The 25920-nt window shown below is 40.6% G+C and overlaps 1 protein-coding gene across 3 annotated transcripts in view; it reads right to left on the bottom strand.

Annotated features, from left to right (window-relative positions):
• Positions 1 to 844: 844 nt before the first annotated feature.
• LOC105477973 (protein phosphatase 2 regulatory subunit B''gamma) overlaps positions 845 to 25920 on the bottom strand; it is a 37018-nt gene continuing 11942 nt past the window's right edge. For all 3 annotated transcript variants that reach the window (XM_011734895.3, XM_011734898.2, XM_011734897.2), the window contains 11 exons: positions 24224 to 24328; positions 23519 to 23631; positions 21870 to 21967; positions 21030 to 21100; positions 13566 to 13698; positions 11002 to 11057; positions 10851 to 10926; positions 9410 to 9546; positions 5330 to 5467; positions 3318 to 3377; positions 845 to 1146 (listed from right to left, as the gene is read on the bottom strand). In XM_011734895.3, coding sequence (XP_011733197.1) covers positions 958 to 1146; positions 3318 to 3377; positions 5330 to 5467; positions 9410 to 9546; positions 10851 to 10926; positions 11002 to 11057; positions 13566 to 13698; positions 21030 to 21100; positions 21870 to 21967; positions 23519 to 23631; positions 24224 to 24328 — 1176 coding nt within the window. In that variant the 3' untranslated portion in view covers positions 845 to 957. The remainder of the gene's footprint in view (positions 1147 to 3317; positions 3378 to 5329; positions 5468 to 9409; positions 9547 to 10850; positions 10927 to 11001; positions 11058 to 13565; positions 13699 to 21029; positions 21101 to 21869; positions 21968 to 23518; positions 23632 to 24223; positions 24329 to 25920) is intronic.

Raw genomic sequence — 25920 nt, 5'->3', positions numbered from 1 at the left:
GAGGCGGGTGGATCACCTGAGGTCAGGAGTTCGAGACTAGCCTGGCCAACATGGCGAGACCCCATCTCTACTAAAAATACAAAAATTAGCCAGGCATGGTGGTGCACACCTGAAGTCCCAGCTACTCAGGAGACTGAGTCAGGAGAATTGCCTGAAGCTGGGAGGTGGAGGCTGCAGTGAGCAGAGATCATGCCACTGCACTCCAGCCTGGACAACAGAGGGAGACTGTCTCAAGGAAAAAAAAAACAAAAAACGAAAAACAAAAAGGCTGGGTGCCATGGCTCACATCTGTAATCCCAGCACTTTGGGAGGCCGAGGCCGAGGCAGGCAGATCAGTTCAGGTCAGGAGTTTGAGACCAGCCTGGCTAACATGGTGAAACTCTGGCTCTGCTAAAATACAAAAATGAGCCAGGTGTGTTGGCAGGCGCCTATAATCCCAGCTACTCAGGAGGCTGAGGCAGGAGAATCACTTGAACCCCCTAAAAAAAAAAAAAATCCTAATCCTAACCCAGAAATAAAATGGCTCTACTCTAATGAATGGGAAAGTTTGTAATCTTTGAGATTTTATATATATATATATATATAAAATCTATGTGTGTGTATATATATGCACTGTCAGTCAAATATTCACATTCTAAATGACTGTCAGAAATATTCCATGGAAACTTCATCTCTGAAGATTATACATGTTTAAACTGAACATCATCTATCTACAGCAAATCACACTTCCCATCTTTGAACTAAAAGGAACCAGAACTTACCCTACCTCCTAACAAGCAATATTTGGTCCTATTGCTTCTAAACTATTGCAACCAGAATTCCAGTAACCAAAACATTTGCTGTGTTCTCTAGGCATATCAAGTGTTTTATTTAGACCATTCTGAGGATTTTGCTTTAAAGGCTTTACATGCAGCATTCAAGTATCTCTTAATATAAGACAGTCTAGTCTTTCAGAGATCATGTATCATCAAGGTCTGTAGAGTTTTCACTGTCATTTGCAACAAGAGCTTCTCTGTTCTCATAAGTCCAGAAGCCATTCAAATCGATTAGAATGGTGGTTACTGTGTCTCCTTGATTACTGTTGATTAAATCCTGAAGAGAGATTTTCAAAGGATCCTTTGGTTTTACCATGTCAAAGATTTCATCCTGCAAGAGAAAAAAAATACAATGAAATTTGATCCACTTAATTTCTATCACACGTCGTGATCCAAAATTCAGGGCTGTCTGCATCCACTGAAGTATGGAGGAATAAAATTGAGGGCTGCCACTTGGGCTTATGTTAATTTTTTGTTCTACTTTTTTTCTTTTCCATTTAACAGGCAGTTTCCTTTTCTCTACCTACAATCACAAAATTTTATTGGATAACTCCTTAGCTATGTGATAGCTGTCCTTCATTTTGTAGATGAAGAAACCAAGGCTCAGCATCTAATCCAGCTACATAGGTAATTAGTGGCAGAACTATTTAATACAGTGTTCAGGGACTGCATGTTAACTAATTTCTTACATATTTTTCTATTGCCTTTCTAATTGGTGGTGAAACAAGGTTTTGTCTGTAGTTTTTGTTGTTTTGTTTTGTTTTTGAGATGGAGTCTCGCTCTGTCATCCAGGCTGGAGTGCAGTAGAGCAATCTCAGCTTACTGCAACCTCCGCCTCCGGGGTTCAAGCAATTCTTCTGCCTCAGCCTCCCGAGTAGCTGGGACTAGAGGTGCACACCACCACACCCAGCTAATTTTTGTATTTTTAGTAGAGATGGGGTTTCACCATATTGGCCAGTCTGGTCTCAAGCTCCTGACCTTAAGTAATCTGCCCGCCTTGGCCTCCCAAAGTGCCGGAATTATACGCGTGAGCCACTGCACCCAGCCTTGTTTTTTTTTTTGAGACAGAGTTTCACTCTTGTTGCCCAGGCTGGAGTGCAATGGCGTGATCTCGGCTTACCGCAGCCTCTGCCTCCTGGGTTCAAGCGATTCTCCTGCCTCAGCCTCCCAAGTAGCTGGGATTACAGGCATACACCACCACATCCGGCCAATTTTTGTATTTTTAGTAGAGACGGGGTTTCTCCATACTGGTCAGGCTGTCCTCAAACTCCTGACCTCAGGTGATCCACCTGCTTTGGCCTTCCAAAGTGCTGGGATTACAGACGTAAGCCACCGTGCCCAGCCCCTTCTTTTTTTGTGTGAGATGGAGTGTCCCTCTGTCACCCAGGCTGGAGTGCAGTAGTGTGATTTTGGCTCACTGCAACCTTTGCCTCCCAGGTTCAAGCCATTCTCCTGCCTCAGCCTCCCGAGTAGCTGGGATTACAGCTGCGTACCACCACACTCGGCTAACAAGGGTTTGGTTTAATTTTTTTTGCTAATGGTTCAACTCAATTAAACTCTAAATGTTTCAGAGATAGTGACAAAGCTTCATTTCCAATATTGATGTCAACATTTTATTAGGATAGGAGAGGAGTTCTTCTTTCTGGATATGCATTAGATATCCAAAAAGAAGCTAAATGCTGCTAAAACTTACTGGAACATATAGAAGACCTCCTTCTATATTATGAAGTGTACAACAGATATTTACAGGGAATTAGTACATGTTTTCTAATCTTTTTGTAGTAAAATTACTACAAAATTTGTAGTAAAATTACTCAGGTGAACAGGCTCTTTGAGGTAGCATACTAAAAAAAAGTGCCTGAACCTAAACAGTTTCCAAGGTAAAAATTCAGTTTACAGTTGAATAGACTGCCGTAGGATGTAGACTGTACTGACTGTCTTAATTTTCTTTTTTTTTTTTTGAGTCGGAGTTTTACTCTTGTTGCCCAGGCTGGAGTGCAGTGGCGCGATCTCAGCTCACTGCAACCTCCACCTCCCGGGCTCAAACAATTCTCCTGCCTCAGCCTTCCGAGTAGCCAGGATTACATGCATGCACCACCACACCCAGCTAATTTTTGTATTTTTAGTAGAGACGGGATTTCACCATGTTGACCAGGCTGGTCTTGAACTCCTGACCTCGGGTGATCTGCCCTCCTTGACCTCCCAAAGTGCTGGGATTACAAGCGTGAGCCACTGCGCCCGGCCCCCTGACTGTCTTAATTTTCAATTAAAATGAATGAATACCTCCAATGAGAACATAGTGATGACAATACTAAAATTATAAACTATATAAATAGTCCAAATGTGGTCTCAGTTCGTAATGATTTAAATATCAGTTCAGAACAAAAAGCAAATACTTGATTCAAATAGTACTTCATTACTTGCTTTCATATAAAATTTCATGTAATACAAATGACTATCTCACAATTATCTGGTAATATGTAAATTAAAGGAAAAGATAACCTTGACATCTTGAAATGAAACAGGATCTTGTCCGTGGATTTTCATTAGTTCCTGTATGGCCTGTATTTGATAGAAATAAATCTAAGTAAAAAATGAAATACACAACATCCCCTCTCTTGCCCCACAACCCCTTTCTACTTATAGTTCCTTTCCTATCAGACCACAAACCTCATCATTCTCTTGACAATCTTTTTAGCTTTCTTGACCTTATTCCATATCAATGAGCAAAACCTAAATTCTCAGTGTATTGACCTTTTTAGACCTGTATCTTAACTACTGAGAACTTCAGGAAAAAAAATAAAAAGACTACAGATTGCTGCGTCTACATAGGAATGTTCTCCAACCTCAAAAGGGGCCTCAACATGGCATCACAATTATTCTGTTTGATCTGCTCCTCTCATTTTCCACGAATGTTATTCCTGCCTTCACTATTAAGACCCCCAATCTACTGTCTCCCTTCCTACCCTACACTTTGCTTTCTATGTAATACAAGAAATGGAGGTAGACCTCCCAAAACTCTTCCTTTTTATAAACTTTAACAAAAAAATGAAGAAACTGCTGTCATCCAGTGGGACTACAAAATACTTCAGGTGAGCATTATTCAGTGGAAATGTGAAGTTTAAAATTCTTGGTGAATAGTCAACTAACTTTGTTCCTAATGCCTACTCTGTATGTGTTACCACTGATAATCAGAGTATCCATAAAGGAATCTCTTTGAAGTAGATAAGCATCTGAGTACATGCTATGTTAATATAGTAATAGGCTTGGATGGTATGATCTAGAGGGAATCATCCAGGCCCAGCTTTATCACTAGGATACTGATGTCCAAACGCTCTATGAATAGCCCAGGATTATAGGGCTCAGCACTGGACACTTTTTTTTTTTTTTTTTTTGAGACGGAGTCTCGTTCTGTTGCCCAGCCTGGAGTGCAGTGGCCGGATCTCAGCTCACTGCAGGCTCCGCCTCCCAGATTTACGCCATTCTCCTGCCTCAGCCTCTCGAGTAGCTGGGATTACAGGCACCCACTACCTCGCCCGGTTAGTTTTTTGTATTTTTTAGTAGAGACGGGGTTTCACCATGTTAGTGAGGATGGTCTTGATCTGACCTCGTGATCCACCCGCCTTTGCCTCCCAAAGTGCTGGGATTACAGGCATGAGCCACCGCACCTGGCCGATTTTTAAGTTTAATAAAAGCATTTACTTAACAGATTTCAGAAGGAAATCAAGTCTGTTTTTAGTTTTTTATTTCTTTCCTATTTAAAAAAATATAAATGAGTTAAAGCTGATTTGATTAGATATAAAATAAAATTATATGTCAGGGGCTGTACTACCATTGGAAATACAAATATGTGATAAATTCTGTACTTGTGACGAAAAACTTGTAAGATGCTAAGCAGTTCAGAAAAGGTAGCTCCTTTCCACAGAAATTTTTATAGACTTTGGTAGTTGTATTTTTTTTTTTTTTTTTTTTTTTTGAGACAGTCTTGCTCTGCTGCCCAAGCTAGAATGCAGTGGCGTGATTTTGGCTCACTGCAACCTCCGCCTCCTGGGTTCAAGTGATTCTCCTGCCTCAGCCTCCCAAGTAGCTGGGATTACAGGCAAGTGGACCCAGTTATTGGGGAGGCTGAGTGGGAAGCCTGCCTGAGCCCAGGAGTTGGAGGTTGCAATGAGCTATGATCATGCCACTGCACTCCAGCCTGGGTGACAGAGCCAGACCTTTTCTCAAAAAAAGAAAAAAAATAAATAAAAATCACGAGTTAGGTAAAATGGTTACTAAATATTTAATTTACGCAAAATGATACATCTTTAATTTGCTCCTTTTTCTAATTTCCTAAAGTAGATGCTGATTTTAGATCTTTAACGTTTTCCAATATATACATTCAATACTATAAATTTCCCTCTAGCCACCGCTTTTGCTGCATCTCACAATTTTTTTTTTTTTTTGAGACAGACCCGGCCACAACCAAATGATACCTTAAGGAACAATGACTCACTTATGCAAATGAGACTTACCCTAAAGAAATAATTAAGTGAAAAGACATTCAGATATCCTTTGTTCTCAATATCAAGCAGTTTGAAAATATACTGTAGAGCTGCGGGTTCCTTTCTGTTTTCTAATGCAAGGACAAAGTCCAAGTAGGTCTTATAGTCCTGCAGAACAGAAAATAATGTTCATTAGAGGCCTTAGTTGAAATTAACTTTCAAGTGCATATTAAGATTTGAAGCTATTTTGCAATCAAAGGTGGCAAATTTAATTTTTTCCCTAAGTTATAAAATGAGAAATCCATTTATATACTTAATATTGGTTTCTAGGAATTTTTTTTATTTTTCTTGAGACGGAGTTTCACTCTTGTGAAAGGCTGGAGTACAATGGCACGATCTTGGCTCACCACAACCTCCACCTCCCGGGTTCAAACAATTCTCCTGCCTCCTGAGTAGCTGGGATTACAGGCATGTGCCACCATGCTGGGCTAATTTTGTATTTTCAGTGGAGACAGGGTTTCTCCATGTTGGTCAGGCTGGTCTCGAACTCCCGACCTCAGGTGATCCGCCCACCTCAGCCTCCCAAAGTGCTGGGATTATAGGCATGAGCCACCATGTCCAGCCATAGGAATTCTATATATAATCTGCACAGGACAGTTTTGAGGACATAGTTTTTTTTTTTTTTTTTTTTTTTTTTTTTTTTTTTTTTTTTGAGAGATGGAGTCTCATTCTGTCGTCCAGGCTGGAGTGCAGTGGCACAATCTCAGCTCACTGAAACCTCTGCCTCCCAGGTTCAAGCTATTCTGTCTCAGCCTCCCAAGTAGCTGGGAATACAGGTGCACACCACCATGATCAGCTAATTTTTATATTTTTAGTAGAGACAGGATTTTGCCATGTTACCCAAGCTGGTCTCAAACTCCTGACCTCAAGTGACCCGCCTGCCCCGGCCTCCCAAAGTGCTGGGATTACAGGCATGCACCACTGTGCCCGGCCCTAGTTCATTTTTTTATGAGAGATTTGCTGTGTTAAACTATAGTTTTCTTTCATTATTCATAAAACAAGAACATTATTCTTGTTTTTGAGACAGGGTCTCACTTTATCAACCAGGCTGAAATGGTCACTACAACCTTGATCTCCCAGGCTCAAGCAATCTTCCCACTACAGCCTCACAGGTAGCTGAGACTACAGGTGCACATCATCAAACTTGGCTAATTTTTAAAAATTCTTTGTAGAGATGGGGTGTTCCCGTATTACCCATGCTAGTCTCAAGCTCCTGGGCTCAAGCCATCATCTGGCCTTGGCCTTCCAAAGTGCTGGGATTAGAGGGATGAACTACTGCATCCTGCTTCAAACTTTTGAAACAGATAATACAGTGACTAAGTTATAAACTTGTATCTTCATTTCAGTGCAGTTATTTTGAAAAACTTACCATCTGGAATGAACAGAACAGCATACTTTTTTTTTTTTTTTGAGACGGAGTCTCGCTCTGTCGCCCAGGCTGGAGCGCAGTGGCCGGATCTCGGCTCACTGCAAGCTCCGCCTCCCGGGTTCCCGCCATTCTCCTGCCTCAGCCTCCCGAGTAGCTGGAACTACAGGCGCCCGCCACCACGCCCGGCTAGTTTTTTTGTATTTTTTAGTACAGACGGGGTTTCACCATGTTAGCCAGGATGGTCTCGATCTCCTGACCTCGTGATCCTCCCGACTCGGCCTCCCAAAGTGCTTGGATTACAGGCTTGAGCCACGGCGCCCAGCCTTTTTTTTTTTTTTTTTTTTTTTTTTTTTGAGACAGTTTCACTCTTGTTGCCCAGGCTGGAGTGCAATGTTGTGATCTTGGCTCACCACAACCTCCGTCTCCCGGGTTCAAGCCATTCTCCTGCCTCAGCCTCCTGCGTATCTGGGATTACAGGCATGCACCACCACGCCTGGCTAATTTTATATTTTTAGTAGAGAAGGGGTTTTTCCATGTTGGTCAGGCTGGTCTCAAAACTCCCAACCTCAAGTGATCCACCCACCTCGGCCTCCCAAAATGCTAGGATTACAGGCATGAGCCACCATGCCCAGCCTCAGAACAGTATACTTAAACTGCTATTTTAAAATATTATTTAAAATTTTAAATTTGGATTTCCAGTAAGAAGCTGTCTTGAGATTGCCAGACATTTTACAGTGAGCTGACACTGTTCTCATCCATAAAAAGGCAAAATGTAAAGGCCAGAAAGACATAAAGAGAACAGAAAGCCTTCCCTATAAAAACAGGATACTCATAGATTTTTTTTTAATGGTAAAAAGTAGTAATTGGGAGATTCTCACTTAGATAAAAATTTTATATTCTTAGAAAAGTTCCTTTCTGCATAAATTGCAGTGAAGAGTTAAAGAATGCAGATTGTGATCTGACTTCATCCACAGTTGTGGCCTCTGATTTTCTTTATTCACCAGGAATTATTATATTAATAGTACAAGCTCCTCACTGTCTACTGTTTACAGCTGTGGGAGTTACAAAATAAACTTTCTGTGCCTTTTCCCCTCTTTTGTTGTTAATAATGGTGTTATTTAGCAAACTGCTATTGAAGCTAAATGATAAAATTTAAGACCCCCATTCTCATGACAATATGACTATTTTTTAAGCATAACTGCTTTGGGAAATTTATCACATTCTTTTTTTTTTTTTTTGAGACGAGTCTAGCTCTGTCACTCAGGCTGGAGTGCAATGGCGCCATCTCGGCTCACTGCAAGCTACACCTCCTGGGTTGACACCATTCTCCTGCCTCAGCCTCCTGAGTACCTGCAACTACAGGCACCTGCCACCACGGCCGGCTAATTTTTTGTATTTTTAGTAGAGACGGGTTTCACTATGTTAGCCAGGATGGTCTCCATTTCCTGACCTTGTGATCTGCCCGCCTCGGCCTCCCAAAGTGCTGGGATTACAGGCGTGAGCCACCACGCCCAGCAGGACATTTATCAGATTCTTAACCCATGTTTTTAGCAGCAAAAATGGTGATTTTAAAATGCTGTTTAGAATTTTCCTTCTCAAGTATTTTGCATTGTCATAATAAAAAGACAAGTCCATGTTATCTTCAGCTGCTCATATAGCCACTTCTAAAGACTAATACACCTGATTCTCAGAATTAAATCATGGCATATGTGTTACTACATCTGAACTGGTAATTTAATGACAGCACTATCTAAATGAAAATAGCCATAATAATTTACTGTTTCAGCTTTTTTTTTAAGAGACATGGTCTCACTCTATTGGCCAGACTGGAGTGCAGTGGCCTCATCATAGCTCACTGCAGCCTCAAACTCCTCAGATCAAGCAATCCTCTTGCCTCAGCCTCCCGAGTAGCTATACTACAGGCACATTCCACCCATGCCCATGTAATTTTTTAATTTTTTGTAGAGACAGTCTCGCTATATCGCTCAGGCTAGTCTTGAATGACTGGCCTTAAGTGGTTCTCTGGCCTTGGCCTCCCAAAGAGCTGGGATTGTAGTCATAAGCTACCAAGCCTGGCCTCAGCTTTTTTTTTTTTTTAACTAGAATGCACTACTGTACAATAGGTGTACTGACAATGAAATCAACAAAATGAGCTATTTGCCCTGAGGCCATAATGTAGATGTTTTTAAGTGAATTTACATATAAGACCAAAGGCTCTGAATCTCAAGTAATTTGATCAGTTTACACATTTTAAAGACACTGTTACACATTAATATAAATAATGCTGGGCCGAGTGTGGTAGCTCATGCCTGTAATCCCAGCACTTTGGGAGGCAGATCACCTGAGGTCGGGAGTTCAAGACCAGCCTGGCCAACCTGGTGAAACTCCATCTCTACTAAGAATACAAAAATTAGCTGGACGCGGTGGCATGTGCCCATAATCCCAGCTACTCTGGAGGCTGAGGCAGGAGAATCACTTGAATCCAGGAAGCAGAGGTTGCAGTGAGCCGAGATCACACCACTGCACTCTAGCCTGGGCGACAGAGCAAGACTCTGTCTCAAAAAAAAAAAAAAAAAAAAAAAGAAAGAAAAGAAAAAGGGCTGTATTACATCAAGAAAAGGGTTTCTGGAAACTCTGGGAGCCCAAACTTTTTAAACTTAGTAGCAGATTTAAACCACTACCATTTCTCCATCATAAGTGAGACACTCCTGGAAAACACGGTCTAAGAAGACATTGGTCATGGTAGCTGTTCCATAGCGTGAGAGTTCTTCTTTACTGAGCATGCCATTGTGATCTTTATCAAGATTCAAGTACTGGCCTTGGAAAGAAAAATAATAAAGACACTTATGACCACAATACAATTTTAATCAGAAGAATAGACTAACAAAAAGTTCTTTTTCTTGGTTAATATTTTGATTTTCAAACTATTCATGTTACGGTTAGGGTAGGGGCCTATGTATAATACTATCAGCTACCTTTGCAATCTTGATCAGAACAATCCTTGGGCTAGAAAACAGCCAAAGAAAACCCATCATGAATGCCATAGTCTAGGATGTTTCACTTACATCACTGTTTTCAGTTTGCAGTCTTTTTAAACATTCCTAGGTTTCTAAATTAAATGGAGGTAAGAGGCGAAAAAAAGCACTGAAATGCCAGCACTTGAAAGTAGAGATAAGAATGCCAAAAGGGGCACTTTGGGAGGCCGAGGTGGGTGGATCAGAGGTCAGGAGTTCCAGAGCAGCCTGGCCAACAGTGAAACACCATCTCTACTTAAAAAAAAAAAAAAGCCGGGTGTGGTGGAAGCCTGTAATCCCAGCTACTTGGGAGGCTGAAGCAAGGAGAATCGCTTGAACCTGGGAGGTGGAGGTTGCAGTGAGCCAAGATCATGCCACTGGACTCCAGCCTGGGTAACAGTGTGAGACTCCATCTCCAAAAAAAAAAAAAAAAAGCCAAAGGAGTCAAAAGATCACCCAACAAGATAATGTAGAATAGCTCCATCAGTAGATCCTGGGAACAGCATTTTATCAACAAAGCATGACAACAGCTAATGTTCATAATGGTGCTCCTGAGTCAACAAGGATCAAATTACATTCTATTCTATTGAAAAGAAACTGTATAACTTAAAAAGGGTTCTGCTGGATGCAGTGGCTCATGCCTATAATCCCAACACTTTGGGAGGCCAGGACAGGTATATTGCTTGAGCCCAGGAGTTTGAAACCAGCCTGGGCAACACAGTGAGATCCCATCTCTAAAAAAAATTTAAAAAATTAGCCAGGCATGGCGCCTGTAGTCCCAGTACTGGGGTCGGTGGGGTGGGGTGGGGGCACTGAGGTTTGAGGATTGAGCCCAGGACTTCAAGGCTGCACTGAGCCATGATCGTGCCACTGCACTCCAGCCAGGGTGAGAGAGTGAGACCCTTTCTTCAAAAAGGTTGGGGAGAGTCCAAAAAGTTAAAACATTGGTATTTAAACAAGTAAATTTTGGTAATGTACAATACTAGAGCTTAAGGTAATTAAATGCTTTGATCTTAAGCTATATCAGTGTATGTATAAAACTGTCCTCTGAACACCAATTACCTGAAGAAGGGATAATTCAAATTTTAGCATTATGATAGGAACATACCATAAACTCTTAGGGCAGAAGGAGCAGAAAACCAGTTTGTTTCTTGACTCTCCTTGGACAGTTCCTCATCCCTTAGCTAATGGAACATAAAGACATAATTAGAAGATAGCAACTGTCAAGTGATACAATTAAGTAGTTTAAAAACATTTACCTCCAATAAATCATCTAGGAAGCTGCATGCTAAAATATCTTGAATTTTTATCTTTCCTTTAAGAACATAAAGAAACACAATTAATTTCATTTTAAGAGAAGAGCAACTCAATTAAAAAAACTTTTTTCTTCACAAAAGCAATCACACAATTGATATTTTAAAGCTTCTAGCTCTTATGTTCCAAAGTTCTTATTACATATTGTTACAAAGAGAGAAATCTCCGCCGGGCGCAGGAGCTCACATCTGTAATTCCAGTACTTTGGGAAGCTGAGGCGGGTGGATCACCTGAGGTCAGGAGTTCGAGACCAGCCTGGCCAATATGGTGAAAGCCCGTCTCTACTAAAAACACAAAAAATTATCTGGGTGTGGTGGTGGGCGCCTGTAATCCCAGCTACTCTGGAGGCTGGGGCAGGAGAGTCACTTGAACCTAGGAGGCAGAGGTTGCAGTGAGCTGAGATCAAGCCATTGTACTCCAGCCTAGGGAACAAGAGCAAAACTTCATCCCTACCCCGCGCAAAAAAAAAAAAAAAAAAAAAAAATCTACAGGCAACATTTAATAACATCTCTACTTGTATACCTCAACTATATAAATCTAAGTGCCAAATTCTAAAATTATAGTGATGTCAGATTTTCAAAAAAGTTTGTGATTATAGATATAGTACTGCTAATACACGAACAGGGACACTGTCTCCATTTATTTTTGGTAGGTTCTGGACTAGAAAGCAATACACAGGTGTGGTTTAAGAGCAGACAGATGAGAGTTTGTTTTCTTCTTTTTTTTTTTTTTTAGACAGAGTTTTGCTCTTGTTGCCCAGGCTAGAGTCCAGTGGTGTGATCTCTGCTCACTGCAACCTTTGCTTCCCGGGTTCAAGTGATTCTCCTGCCTCAGTCTCCTGAGTAGCTGGGACTACAGGCACCTGCCACCACACTCAGCTAATTTTTTGTATTTTTAGTAGAAACGGGGTTTCACTGTGTTGGCCAGGCTGGTCTCAAACTCCTGACCTCAGGTGATTCACCCATCTCAGCCTCCCAAAGTGCTGGGATAACAGGCGTGAGCCACTGCACCCAGCTACTGCTGCTTTTTTGTACAGAAGAGGTCTTGCTATCTTGCCAGGGCTGGTCTTGAACTCCTAGGCACAAGTGATTTCTCACATCAGCCTCCCAAAGCACTCGGGTTACAGGTGTGAGCCACCTCACCCAGCCCAGATGGGAGTTGAAATGCCACTTTTAAATATGTAACCTAGCTAAATCTCAGTTGCCTTACACATAAAATGTGGACAATAATGTACCTTCCTTATGGGGTTATGAGATGACAATGAATGAATCCATGTAAAATGCTTAGCATACTACATAACAGTCAAAACATCTGATATTATTTTGTAAAATTTGAAAGAAAGTGTATATGTGTGTACTTAGAGTAGAGGAGTTCAAAAAACACTGTCAGCTACCATATGCTGTGATTGGATTCATAACTGGATTTTTTTTTTTTGGACACAAGGTCTGGCTATGTTGCCCAGACTAGAGTGCAGTGAAACGATCTTGGCTCACTGCAACCTCTGCCTCCTGGATTCAAGTGATCCACCTCAGCAGCTTCCCAAGTAGCTGGGACTACAGGCACGCGCGCGCCACTATACCTGGCTAATCTTTGTAATTTTTTTTCTTTTTTTTTTTTTTGAGATGGAGTTTCACTCTTGTTGCCCAGGCTGGAGTACAACAGTGCGATCTCAGCTCACCACAACCTCTGCCTCCCGGGTTCAAGTGATTCTCCTGCCTCAGCCTCTCAAGTAGCTGGGATTACAGGCGTGAGCCACCGTGCCTGGCCAATTTTTGTATTTTTATTTTTTTTTTTTGTAGAGACAAAGTTTCACCATGTTGCCCAAGCTGATCTTGAACTCCCGAGCTCAAGTGGTCCACCCAACTCAGTCTCCCAGAGTGCTGAGATTACAGATGTGAACCACTGTGCTGGGCCCACAGTTGGATTTTCAAGGACAGAAGGATAATCAAGCACTTTGATTTGGACTTCTCTGTCCTTTCCTCTGCTCCAGTTACATGTATTTAAGTCTGGGCAGGCTTGAACAGTTAATAAAACATACTGTTAATGAGGCCATATTTACCAATCCGATCCCCATAGAAAATGAGAAAAATATGCATCACTGGCTAAATGGCTCTCATATTTCCAAATACATGTTTTTCATCAAAAAGAGAACAATTCTGCAGTATATCACATAGCAGAGACAGCAAATCATATGCGAGTAACTGACTTCCTAGAACGGGAAGGAGGCATTTATGACTCATTACCCAGTTCATACTTCTTCACTGTTAGGTGACATCCCCCCATCTGTCACACAGCAGATTATAGTCAGTGCAAGTAAATCATAAAAGATCTTCAGATAAACATAACCAAAGCATTGCTACTGTTTTTTGTACCTTTTTATCTCCTTGAAATTCACCAAATTTTTAATGGCAGTGACAGGAAAATAAATGACATTTTAAGAGTTTTCTGTAGTTATTGAGATTTAGATATAATAATATCCTCATGTAAGTTATATAAGATTTTCTTTTACCTGTTCTTAAAGGATCTAAAAAGAAGAAGAACTTCCTAACTGCTGTACAAACATAAAAGGAGTAGAAAGATTTTTCCAGACCATCTAATTGTGGCAAAGTAGGGATAAGTTCCAATATGTAGTTTTCTAAATCCTGAAAATAAAACAAAATAAAGTGTTAAGTGTCCAATCTTGATTCTTCATTACATACTAGAATATAATTTCATTACTAAAAATTATTCAGCATTAACACTACATTGATAAAGAAATAAATTCATGACTATTTTAGTGGTAAAACTATTTTACATTAAATTTTGTTTCTCCTAATTTAAGTTTTAACATTTTTGAAAAGTAGTAAATTCTATATAGTTCTAAATTCAAAGGGAACAAAGATATTGATTAAAAAGCCTCTCACCTATTTCTTCTCCCCAGAGGTAACCTGTATTATCAACTTCTGATGTAATTTCCCAAAGGTAACAGATACAAATATGAACCAATACATATATATTTCTTTCCCTCTTTTTTTTTTTTTTTTGAGATGTAGTCTTGCTCTGTCGCCAGCCTGGAGTGCAGTGGTACGATCTTGGCTTACTGCAACCTCTGCCTCCCAGGTTCAAGCGATTCTCCTTGCCTCCTCCTGAGTAGCTGGGACTACAGGCACGCACCACCATGCGCAGCTAATTTCTGTATTTTTAGTAGAGGCAGGGTTTCACAATGTTGGCTAGGATGGTCTTGATCTCTTGACCTCGAGATCCAGCCACCTCCGTCTCCCAAAGTGCTGTGACTACAGGCATGAGGCACCACACCCGGCCTTTCCCTCTTTTTACACACAGGATGTATCAACATACCGTGAAGAGTGCTTTTGTCATTCAGTAATGTATTTTACAGTCATTCCATCTTGACTCTCAAATAGCTATATATTATATCATTGTATGGATGTGCCATATTTAACTAGGCCTCTATTGGGACATTTAGTTTTTTCCTAATATTTTGCTACATGAAAAGTAATACCATAAGGGCTAAGCTAATTATTCATTCATAGATATTGTGGAAGAATATAAAATACAATTTCTGTAAGTGGACCTGCTGGGTTGTGGCATATGCACATGTAGAAATTTGATAAGACACTGGGAAACTTCCCATCTCCCCATAAATGCCATGTGAATTTTATACTCCCACCAGCAATGTGAAGGCTATTTCTACAGTTTTGAATTCTGCACACAGGTGTCCCAGGAGCACCACAGTTGATGTACAGAGGTGCATCAGGATATTTTAAAATTTTGAGCGAAACAGCAACATTTGTCAGATACTGTGGACAGATATTGAAATAAGCTAGAACCATGTGCTCAAGGTAGTTCACATTTTCAATACTGAATCTCAATTCATTCCTTTTTTTTGAGGCAGGGTCTCACTCTGTCACACAGGCTGCTGGAGTACAGTAGCATGATCTTGGCTGATTGAAACCTCTACCTCCCAGGCTCAAGTGATCCTCCCACCTCAGCCTCCTGAATAGCTGGGACCGCAGAGATGCACCACCACACCCAGTTAATTTTTTGTATTTTTGGTAGAGATGGGGATTCACCATGTTGCCCAGGCTGGTCTCAAACTCTTGAGCTCAAGCTATCTGCCCACCTTGGCCTCCCAGCGTTGGAATTACAGTTGTGAGCCACTGTGCCTGGTGATTTAAATTTTTTAAATCATCCAGCCCAAAATGTCATGAATATATTCCTCTTTTTTGAGATGGACTCTTGCTCTGTCGCCCAGACCGGAGTGCAGTGGCGAAATCTCGGCTTACTGCAACCTCCACCTCCTGGGTTCAAGCGATTCTCCTGCCTCAGCCTCTTCAGTAGCTGGGACTACACTCCTGTGCCACCATGCCTGGCTAATTTTTTGTATTTTTTTGTTCGTTTGTTTGAGATGGAGTCTCGCTCTGTTGCCCAGGCTGGAGTGCAGTGGCGTGATCTTGGCTCACTGCAAGCTCCGCCTCCCGGGTTCACGCCATTCTCCTGCCTCAGCCTCCTGAGTAGCTGGGACTACAGGTGCCGCCACCTCGCCCGGTTAGTTTTTTGTATTTTTAGTAGAGACGGGGTTTCACCATGTTATCCAGGATGGTCTCGATCTCCTGACCTTATGATCTGCCAGCCTTGGCCTCCCAAAGTGCTGGGATTACAGGCGTGAGCCACCACGTCCAGCCAAATATATTCCTTTTAATGACATAAATCTTTGCAAAGCTAGGTTTTGATGGTTCCTGTGGTAAAGGACCACAGAAAAATTAGTGAACAGGAATGAGGAGGACAAGTGTCCAGTCTAATTCCCAGGTTTAAGTAGTTGTACACATCCCATTAATAACTGTACTTAAGAATGAAACAAAAATATCTTCTTTCAACTTAAGTGTATTATTTTTTCAAGTGGCTAATAAGCTTAATGAATACTCATTAAATTGTTTGGAATTAACTGGCTAGTACGTGAAACTTCTAGGGATTTCTTTTGACTCAGAAGCACTGTGAAAGAATTACTCAAACGCTAAAAGTGTCAATTCAAACTTTTTGATCTTTGCTAATTTGATAGGTGAAAAATGGCAACTTAGTGTAGATTTATCTGGCATTTCTCTTATGTGAAGTTAGTTGTTTCTTATGATTAAGAAGCATTTGAATTTTACTTTTTATACATTATCTATATCCTTTGTGCAGTTTTCTATTGGGTTAATGGCTTCTTGATTTCTGGGCGCTTTTTATATATTAGGGTAATTGGCTATTTGTGATTGTTTCAGATATTTCCCCCAGTTTGTTGTTTTCTTTTTACTTTAACATGGGCTTTGCCCTATAGATCTTCTCAAAATTTAGCTGAACTTATTGTTTTCTAGACTTCTGGGTTTTGTCATACTTAGAAAGGCTTTCCCTATTACAGGATTACATATTTAAAAGCCTCCCATGGTTTCTTTCTCTCTCTTTTTTTGAGACAGAGTCTCAGTCCAGTCCAGGCTGGAGTGCAGTGGCACAGTCTCAGCTCACTGAAACCTCCACCTCTTGGGTTCAAGCAATTCTTGTGTCTCAGCCTGACTAGCTGGGATTATAGGCACGCACCACCACGCCTGGCTAATTTTTGTATTTTTAATAGAGAGGGGGTTTCATCATGTTGGCCGAGCTGGTCTTGAACTCCTGACCTCAAGCTATCCACCCGCCTTGGCCTCCCAAAGTTGCTGGGATTACAGGCATGAGCCACTGAGCCTCGCCATACTTTGAGTTCCTTACGTCCTCCATACGGCATCGAGAATGATCTTTTAAAATGTAAATCATATCCTGACAGACTCAGCTTAAAACTTCTGATGGTTTCCCATTAGCTTCAAAGTAAATCCAAAGTCCTTACTGTGGCCTAAAAGGCCCTACATGTGGCCCCTGCCTACTTGTCCAACTTCATTTCCGTTATTGTAATCCTTGTTCTAGCCACACTGGCTTCCTTATGTTCCTAGAACAAGTCCAGGCTTAATTTTGCCTTGGAGACACTGTATTTGCCGTTTCCTCTATACTATGTCTTCATAAGGCTGGCTTCTTTCTCATACTTCATGGCTAAAACTTAATCCCTATCTCAAAAAGATGCTCCTTCCAGCCTACCTGAAATTGTCCACCAATCCCAGTCATCTTCCTGCCTAGTTTACTGTTTTCTTTTTCTTTTCCTTTCTTTTTTTGAGATAGTCTCGCTCTGTCGCCCAGGCTGGAGAGAAGTGGCACAATCTCAGCTCACTGCAAGCTCCGCCTCCCGGGTTCACATCATTCTCCTGCCTCAGCCTACTGAGTAGCTGGGACTACAGGCGCCCGCCACCACGCCCAGCTTATTTTTGTATTTTTAGTAGAGTCGGGGTTTCACCGTGTTAGCCAGGATGGTCTCGATCTCCTGACCTCATGATCCACCCGCCTTGGCCTCCCAAAGTGCTGGGATTACAGGTGTGAGCCACCGCACCCAGCCTACTGTTTTATTTTCTACATATAACTTGTTGTTATTTGTTTTATCTGCTTATAATTTAGTGTCTGTCTTCCCACTCTGTTAGAAAAAACAGGTCTAAGAGGGAACAAAAATTGTACTGTGTCCCTGGAAAGATTTTAAAGTATAACATTTAGTATGAGCTAACAGATTCCATCTACAGAAATTTGGGCCAAAAAAAAAAAAAAAAAAGAAAGAAAAAAAGAAATCTGGGCAAAACAGATTGTAACAAAGTAAAATGTGAGCCCTACAAGTTTAGAATAATACCTGCCCCCAAATAAATGTTTACTAACTGCTTAATAAGATTTAATAAGTGAATAACACTTTGTATACTCTACTCAGGTTATAAATGTTGGTCTGGAAGCCACTGTCTTTCAAATTAGTAAGACACAAAGCCTGGGTTTCAAAAGGCAATGGGCCAAGAATGGAAGAAATACTTTGAGAGAAGTGTTTTCTTTCATTGAGAGAAGGGGAAAATTATTCCTTTTTAGAAACAACTACAGAAGTACACTGTTTCTTTTCTCTCCCTTTTGCCCATCTCTCTTTCAATCTTTGTTTCCATACATGGAAAGAGGCAAGACAAGCAATAACAGGGGACCGTTTTTATAAATCAATATTGCTGTTTCTATAAATCAAGTGAACTGCTAACAAGAATTCTCAGAGCTAGGGAAGTACTGCAGTTTGGGACCCGACCTCTAAACAAGTACCAACAGGTGGCTAATTATGTCTTCCTTGCTAGAAAGAGATGGCCAGAAGCAAGAGCCTTTTATTGTCAAGTTGGTCTGAACCTTAAAGAGAATTGTAGTGTACCCCTGGAAAGGTTTTACAGTATAACTATTCAGAATGAGCTAATAGATTCTATCTACAGAAATCTAGACAAAACAGAATGCAACAAATTATAGCAGGAACCATACAAACTGTAACAAGAAATTTACATTTAACTCATATCTGAATAATTATTTGATTAATTAACTTAGTTTATATTCATGCCCAACTCCCTTCCCCTCTCCCCTATAACCTTAAAAAAAGCACTGTATATTTGGGTAAAAAGCCTGAGGTGAAAAATAAGTCCATATAATTTAGATACCCGTATTTAGAAGAAGCATAGCCATTTGGGCCATGAAGTTATAATTCTCTGTTGATAACTTGGCCTAATTATAGCAGTGCCTAATAGGAAACAAGCAGCCTCTTGGTAACTGACCTAACAACCTTAAACCCAGAGGTGGGAATACAGTCACATTCATTTTCTCTCTCATATTTTCTTTTTTCTTTTTCTTTTGAGACATAGTCTTGCTCTGTTGCCCAGGCTGGAGTGCAGTGGCATGATCTCAGCTTACTGCAACTGCCTCCTGGGTTCAAGTGATTCTCTTGCCTGAGCCACTCTAGTAGCTGGGATTACAGGCATCTGCTACCATGCTCAGCTAATGTTTTTGTATTTTTAATGATGGGGTTTCACCATGTTGGCCAGGCTGGTCTCCAAGTCCTGACATCAAGTGATCCACTCACCTTGGCCTCCCAAAGTACTGGGATTACAGGTGTGAGCTACCGTGTCTGGCTTCTCTTATATTTTCTTAAAAAAAAAAAAAAAAGGTGTGGGGGAATTCTTGGCCCTTTAAAACATAGTGACACACTGATATCATTCATGAATAATCAAGTTTTTCAGTGATTTTTAAATGTTAAAATGCAACATTATTTTTATTTTCCCCTTTAAAAGGCTTTTTTATTTTTTTGAGATGGAGTCTGCTTTTGTCGTCCAGGCTCAAGTGCAACAGCCCGATCTAGGCTCACTGCAACCTCTGCCTCCTGTGTTCAAGCGATTCTCTTGCCTCAGCCTCCAGAGTAGCTGGGATTACAGGCGGCCACCACCATGCCTGGCTAATTTTTGTATTTTCAGTAGAGACGGAATTTTCCATGTTGGTCCGGTTGGTCTCAAACTCCTGACCTCATGATCTGCCTGCCTCAGCCTCCCTAAGTGCTGGGATGATAGGCGTGACCCACCACGCCCGGCCAAAAGGCCTTTTTTTATTTTTAAAGTTTGAAGAAAAAGAATCTAAAAAGGAATTTGTATAGTCAATATACATTGAACACTTCTTTAGTAACACATGTCATTTATTAAAAAAAAAAAAAAAAAAAAGAAAAAACCAAACCCCAAAACAGAAACATCCTGTGTCTCAACAAAAACTATATGGAATCAACACCACTGAGGTCTGTGGAAAGAAAAAGAAAAATCTGTTCCCTTTGCTTTGCTGGAAGCTGGAAGGTGCTAGGCCCCTGTGTAGTAGTGCATAGAATTCTAGCTGCTCTCCTCTATTGAGCACACAGTATACTATGTCTCTATGTGAATACGGACAGTAAGCATTTACCAACCTCTCCTTGTCTACTGTCTCTTGTTTAGAAAAAGAAAACAAATTTTACAAAATGGGGTTATAGAAGGTCAGCAAAAGGTAGGTTTGAAACATTTGGATAGTTTAAAGTGAGCATTTTGACAAAGTTGCTTTTCCTTTGGCATGTTTAATTGTGATTTTTAAGGGACATCCTTGCATGACATTTTAAAAATAAATTCTCTCTTTTTTTTTTTTGAGACAGGGTCTCCCTCTGTTGCCCAGGCTGGAGTGCAGTGGTGCAATCTTGGCTCACTGCAACCTCCGCCTCCTAGGTTCAAACGATTCTCCCACCTCAGCCTCCTGAGTAGCTGGGATTCCAGGCGTACGCCACCACAGCCCAGCAAATATTTCTATTTTTAGTAGAGACAGGATTTCACCATATTAGTCAGGCTGGTCTCAAACTCCTGACCTCAGGTGATCCGCCCACATCGGCCTCCCAAAATGCTGGGAGTACAGGCATTGGGAGTACAGGTATGAGCCACCGCACCCGGCCAATATATATATATATTTTTTTGAGGCAGAGTTTTGCTCTTGTTGCCCAGGCTGGATTGCAATGGAGCTATTTTGGTTCACAGCAACCTCCACCTCCTGGGTTCAAGTGATTCTCCTGCCTCAGCATCCCGAGTAGCTGGGATGCTACCACAGGTGGCTAATTTTGTATTTTTAGTAGAGACAGGGTTTCTCCATGTTGGTCAGGCTGGTCTCGAACTCCCAACCTCAGGGGATCCGCCCACCTCGGCCTCCCAAAGTGCTGGGATTACAGGTGTGAACCACCACACCCAGCATAAATGCTCTCTTAATGATGACTTTAACCCTGCCACTCCATGGGAGAATCAGTAGAATCTGTAGGATCTTATTTGGAATTGACATTCTCTATTGTAATTTTGTTTATTTTTAAATTTGTTTTTTGTTTCACTGAAAAGATGATGTTCAATTTTAAAAGTTGAAAGTGTACAAGTTGCTTTGTTACGGTAAAACTAAATATGTACACACAAACACGTACAAACAGAAATAAAACAAAGCATTATATGAATAGCCTGTAATCCCAACACCCAGTGATAACTACAGTTTACATTTTGATGTCTATAAGAGTTAATATAATGTCTATAAGGTTAATACTTACAGATTCCCGAAGGTACCCCTGCCCAGCGACATCATATAAACTGAGTCCTATTCTTGTTTGATGAAGCCAAACTGACAATAAATAAGAAAATGAAATGTAATTCTTAAGATTTATCCTTTAGATATGAAAAAGGAGATAAAGAGCTAGATTTGAGACGAGCTAATCTAGTAACTCTAAAAACATTTCTTCTCGCCACAAAATTGCTTGAAACAAAAAACCATAGAATGGCAGAGTTCAACAATTCTATCATGACTAAAGCTATAATAAAACTGACACCTTGAAGATACTGTTCTTTACCAATTAAACTTGGTGTTCCACCAAACAGGAACAGCTAGTATAATGTTATGCCTTCATTGAAGCTGCTTTTATTTCTGAGGTTAATTACAGCAACCAATTATTAAAGATTGTATACAGTAGGCTTTCACAGATTATTATAGCACTTGTAGGAATCATAAGTCCAAGCTGTTTAATAGATGCTCCTTGAAACTGATATCGCAGTTGTGGGTTTGAAACTATCCTTTCAGTCAACTCAACTTCTAATATCTTGGTAAAATAAAATTATCAGTAAATTGAAATTATTTCAAATCACCATACATTAAAAATCCTTGGTTCAGCTCTTAATATTTCTAGTCTACTATTATCTTTAAGATACATGAAGGTTTAAAAACTTTTTGTTTTTTTATGATAACCCAAGTTTATGTAACACATCTTGGTCAAAAGATAAGAAGTTCTACTTCAAACTTAGAGTGATTTCACATGGAAGAAATACTTATAAAAGCACAGACCAAAAACCTACTTGCTTCCCACATAAGGAGTTCAAGCACAGTAAAAATGAATCACCTTTTCTCATGACATAATTAAAGAACTGCATGATGGAAATTCTTCCATATGAATCTGTATGAAGGAGTTTAGCAAAGACTTTTGCTGTGAAAAATTGCCTAAGAAAAGAAAATAAAGATTTAAATGATCTGCCAACATAAGAGAAAATGCCTTCTACATAAATTAGAAAATGGCATAAATTCATACAATTAAAAAATGAAAGAACAATAGAGACTGCTTATAATTCAAAAACTTAAAGTATTAAGCCCTACTTTGTTTTTTTGTTTTTTTTTTTTTTTTTTTTTTTTTTTTTTGAGACGGAGTCTCACGCTGTTGCCCAGGCTGGAGTGCAGTGGCGCGATCTCGGCTCACTGCAAGCTCCGCCTCCCGGGTTCCCGCCATTCTCCTGCCTCAGCCTCCTGAGTAGCTGGGACTACAGGCGCCCGCCACCGCGCCCGGCTAATTTTTTGTATTTTTAGTAGAGACGGGGTTTCACTGTGGTCTCGATCTCCTGACCTTGTGATCCGCCCGCGTCGGCCTCCCAAAGTGCTGGGATTACAGGCTTGAGCCACCGTGCCCGGCCGTTTTTTTGTTTTTTTTTTAAAGAAACAGAGATTTGGCCGGGTGCGGTGGCTCTTGCCTGTAATCCCAGCACTTTGGGAGGCCGAGGTGGGAGGATCACGAGTCAAGATATCGAGACCATCTTGGCCAACATGGTGAAACCCCATCTCTAGTAAAAATACAAAAAGTATTTGTATTCAGTATTTATATTGTATTATACTGTATTTATTTATAATTATAATTTTATTATAATTATAGTATTTATAAGTATAATTATTAATAATAATATATTATTCTTACTTGCACTTGGGAGGCTGAGGCAGGAGAATCACTTGAACCCGGGAGGCGGAGGTTGTAGTAAGCCGAGATTGCGCCACTCCACTGCAGCCTGGCGACAGAGCAAGACTCCATCTCCTGTCCTCAAGTGATCCACCTGTATTGGCCTCCCAAAGCACTAGAATTACAAATGTGAGGCACCATGCCTAGCCTAAGTCATAAATGTTTGCATTCTTTTTTTTTTTAATTAAAAGTTTTATTTTGCAGAGATGGGCATGTGAGCCACAGTGCCTGGCCTTGCATTCTTTTGTGTTTGCTTTTGTCTGTCTTAAGGCTGAAAGTGTCATAAACTATATTCTTTTTTTTTTGATGGAGTTATTTAATAACTTCATACCAATGTGATTTTTTGATTGTAAATAATTTTATTAAATTTCATTAGTAACTTAAATTGACTCAAATGTCATACCATTTACTTCAATTAATATTTGAGGATTTATTTTTTTTAAAGGCAGGGTCTTGCTCTGTCACCCAGGCTGGAGTGCAATGGCTTAATCACAGCTCATCCTCCCGAGCTCAAGCAATTCTCCCACCTCAGCCTCCTGAGTAGCTACAGGTGTACACCCCCACATCCAGATAATATTTTTATTTTTAGTAGAGACAAGATCTCCCTAAGTTGCCCAGGCTGGTCTCAAACACTCCAGCTCAAGCAATCCTCCCACCTCAGTCTCCAAAACTGCTGGGATTACAGGTGTGAGCCAGTGTGCCTAGCCAATATTTGAGGCATTTAAAATGCTTAACATAACATATTCTTTTGTTAATTATATTATTCTTACTTGCACTTTGCTCCAGCCTTTTCACCAACCTTCAAAAAGTTTTCATAATTGATCATCGCTTCCTCTCCAATCATAGGTGGTGTCTGGTGTTTGTCCAGCAAAAACCATAAGTTCTTAAGAGAATTGTGGAAGTGAAGATGTTATAAGTTAAAAACAAGATTTAAAAATGTAGTTAAATGCGTGCTTTCCACTAAAATGATAGTTTGTTAGCAGGGTCAATATTAAGATGAATCTCATGCCCTATTGTCTTTTTGATTACTAACAATAAAAATAACATGTATTGAGTGCCTACTAAGCTTTTGATATACACTTCCTCTTTAATCCACATAACTCTATGATACAGTTAGCTATCCCTACTTTAGAGATGATAATCCAAGCACAGAGATGTTAAGTCCATTGCCTAAAGTCGTATAGCAGGGCTGGGATTTGAACCTCTGTAGTCTGACCCTACAGCAGTGGTTCTGAACCTTGGCTGCACAGTATAATCACCTAGAGCCTTAAACAACAATAACAAACAACACTATTTTTGGGGTATATGACCCATGCAAACTCAGCAGTTGTTTCTGGTGGGAACTGCTGCTTCAGAGCCTATGCAGTACCACTCTGTAGTATGAACTCCATTAGGCACTAAGAAATCTTGCATGATTTAAGTAGTACAAATGGGAAATGGTTAACATCTAAAGCAACTTTTTGCTTAGTTCTTACCTGTAATTCTTCATTATCTAACAGTTCTCTGCTTTTTCTTTGTAGAAAGACAGCTCTTGATTCCTCTCTTAATTTCTGTAGTAACACTTCATCTTCAGCAGGCAGCTGAAAATACAACAAATTTCTACATGTAAATTTTAAACTACTGGATCCTGTAAAATGTATGTGGTCTCCTAAAATAACTGTATGCCACAGCCTCAAATTATTTCTTGTATCTCACCTTAATTGTGCTTAACATTTGTTTAACAAAAACTGATCCACAGAGAATCAGTGATCAGCAAGGCTGGATCTCTGCCCTGAAAAAGCTATTCTAAAAGCTAGTCTAGTCCAAGTTTCATTTTATTTCCTTAAAGCACTGTGTTTCCATTGTCACCTTAGAATGATACAGAATTGGCTGGGTGTGGTGGCTTCCTTAGAATGATACAGAATTGGCTGGGGGCGGTGGCTCACACACCTGTAATCCCAGCTGTTTGGGAGGCAGAGGCAGGTGGATCACGAGGTCAAGAGGTCGAGACCATCCTGGCCCCGCCCCTACTAAAAACACAAAAATTAGCTGGGCATGGTGGCATGTCCCTGTAGTCCCAGCTACTCAGGAGACTGAGGCAGGAGAATTGCTTAAACCCAGGAGGCGGAGGTTACAGTGAGCTGAGATTGTGACACTGCACTCCAGCCTGGTGACAGAGTGAGACACTGTCTTAAAAAAAAAAAAAAAAAAAAGATATAGAATTAAATGAGGATTAACTGAAGATTGACAATTTCAAAACCACCTTTGCAAAATTATAACAGTGAGAAAATGATGACAGTGAAAGAGACCTGACCTAACCAATTCCATCTTGTTTTTAACCTCCAATCTGCCCTTGGTCATTCCTGGGCATGGGCCAAGATATTAATAAATTTGGGAGAAATTTAGTTTATGATTTAAATGATAATAGCTCATCCTCAAACTAAACTGCCTTTGTAAAACTAATGAAAGGCCACCACGTCAGGAGGATGAGAAAGACCAGAATTCTGCTAAGATGGAGGCCAGTTAAATGATTAGCAGTCATTATTCCAGAGGTCACAAAAATCTGCAACATCCTCAATTACTCCTGTAAGTAACATCACTATTGTAGTACACAGGACCAGCCTTTTGAGATGTCTTCTTAGGCTTTTGCACTTCTGACTACCCAGTGGCCCCTCTTGGACCAGCCACTCCTCTGTGGCCCCAACCCAGAAGCAGACTCAGCACGCAAGGACCAGGACTGTTTTTCCATATCCGTGTGATTGCATCCCCAACCAATCAGTAGCACCCATTCCCTAGCCCTCTGCCTACCAAACTATCCTCGAAAAACCCTAGCCTCCAACTTTTCAAGAAGGCTGATTTGAGGAATAATAAAACTCCTGTCTTCCATTTAGTTGGCTCCATGTATATGAAATTCTTTCTCTCTTGCAATTCCCATCTTGATAAATTGGCTCTATCTGGGTAGCAGGCAAGAACCTGTTGGGTGGTTCTCACCTGTAATTCTTCTTGTCCAGCAAAAACCATTTATTCTTCTTGTCCAGTTTTAGGAAAGCATGCCTGTTGAGATTGGATCACCTTTGTTCTTGGAGATGGTCAAGGCAGTGCCTATTATGTTGGCCTCCCAGGCAAGAGGGTTTGTCAACTGGGGTGATTTCCATGAGCAGAGCTTTAGAATGACTCATTCCAACCTGACTTA

This window comes from Macaca nemestrina, chromosome 7, assembly GCF_043159975.1.
Source record: "Macaca nemestrina isolate mMacNem1 chromosome 7, mMacNem.hap1, whole genome shotgun sequence".
Classification (NCBI taxonomy): Eukaryota; Metazoa; Chordata; class Mammalia; order Primates; family Cercopithecidae; genus Macaca; species Macaca nemestrina.
This window is presented reverse-complemented; position numbering and strand designations above follow the sequence as displayed.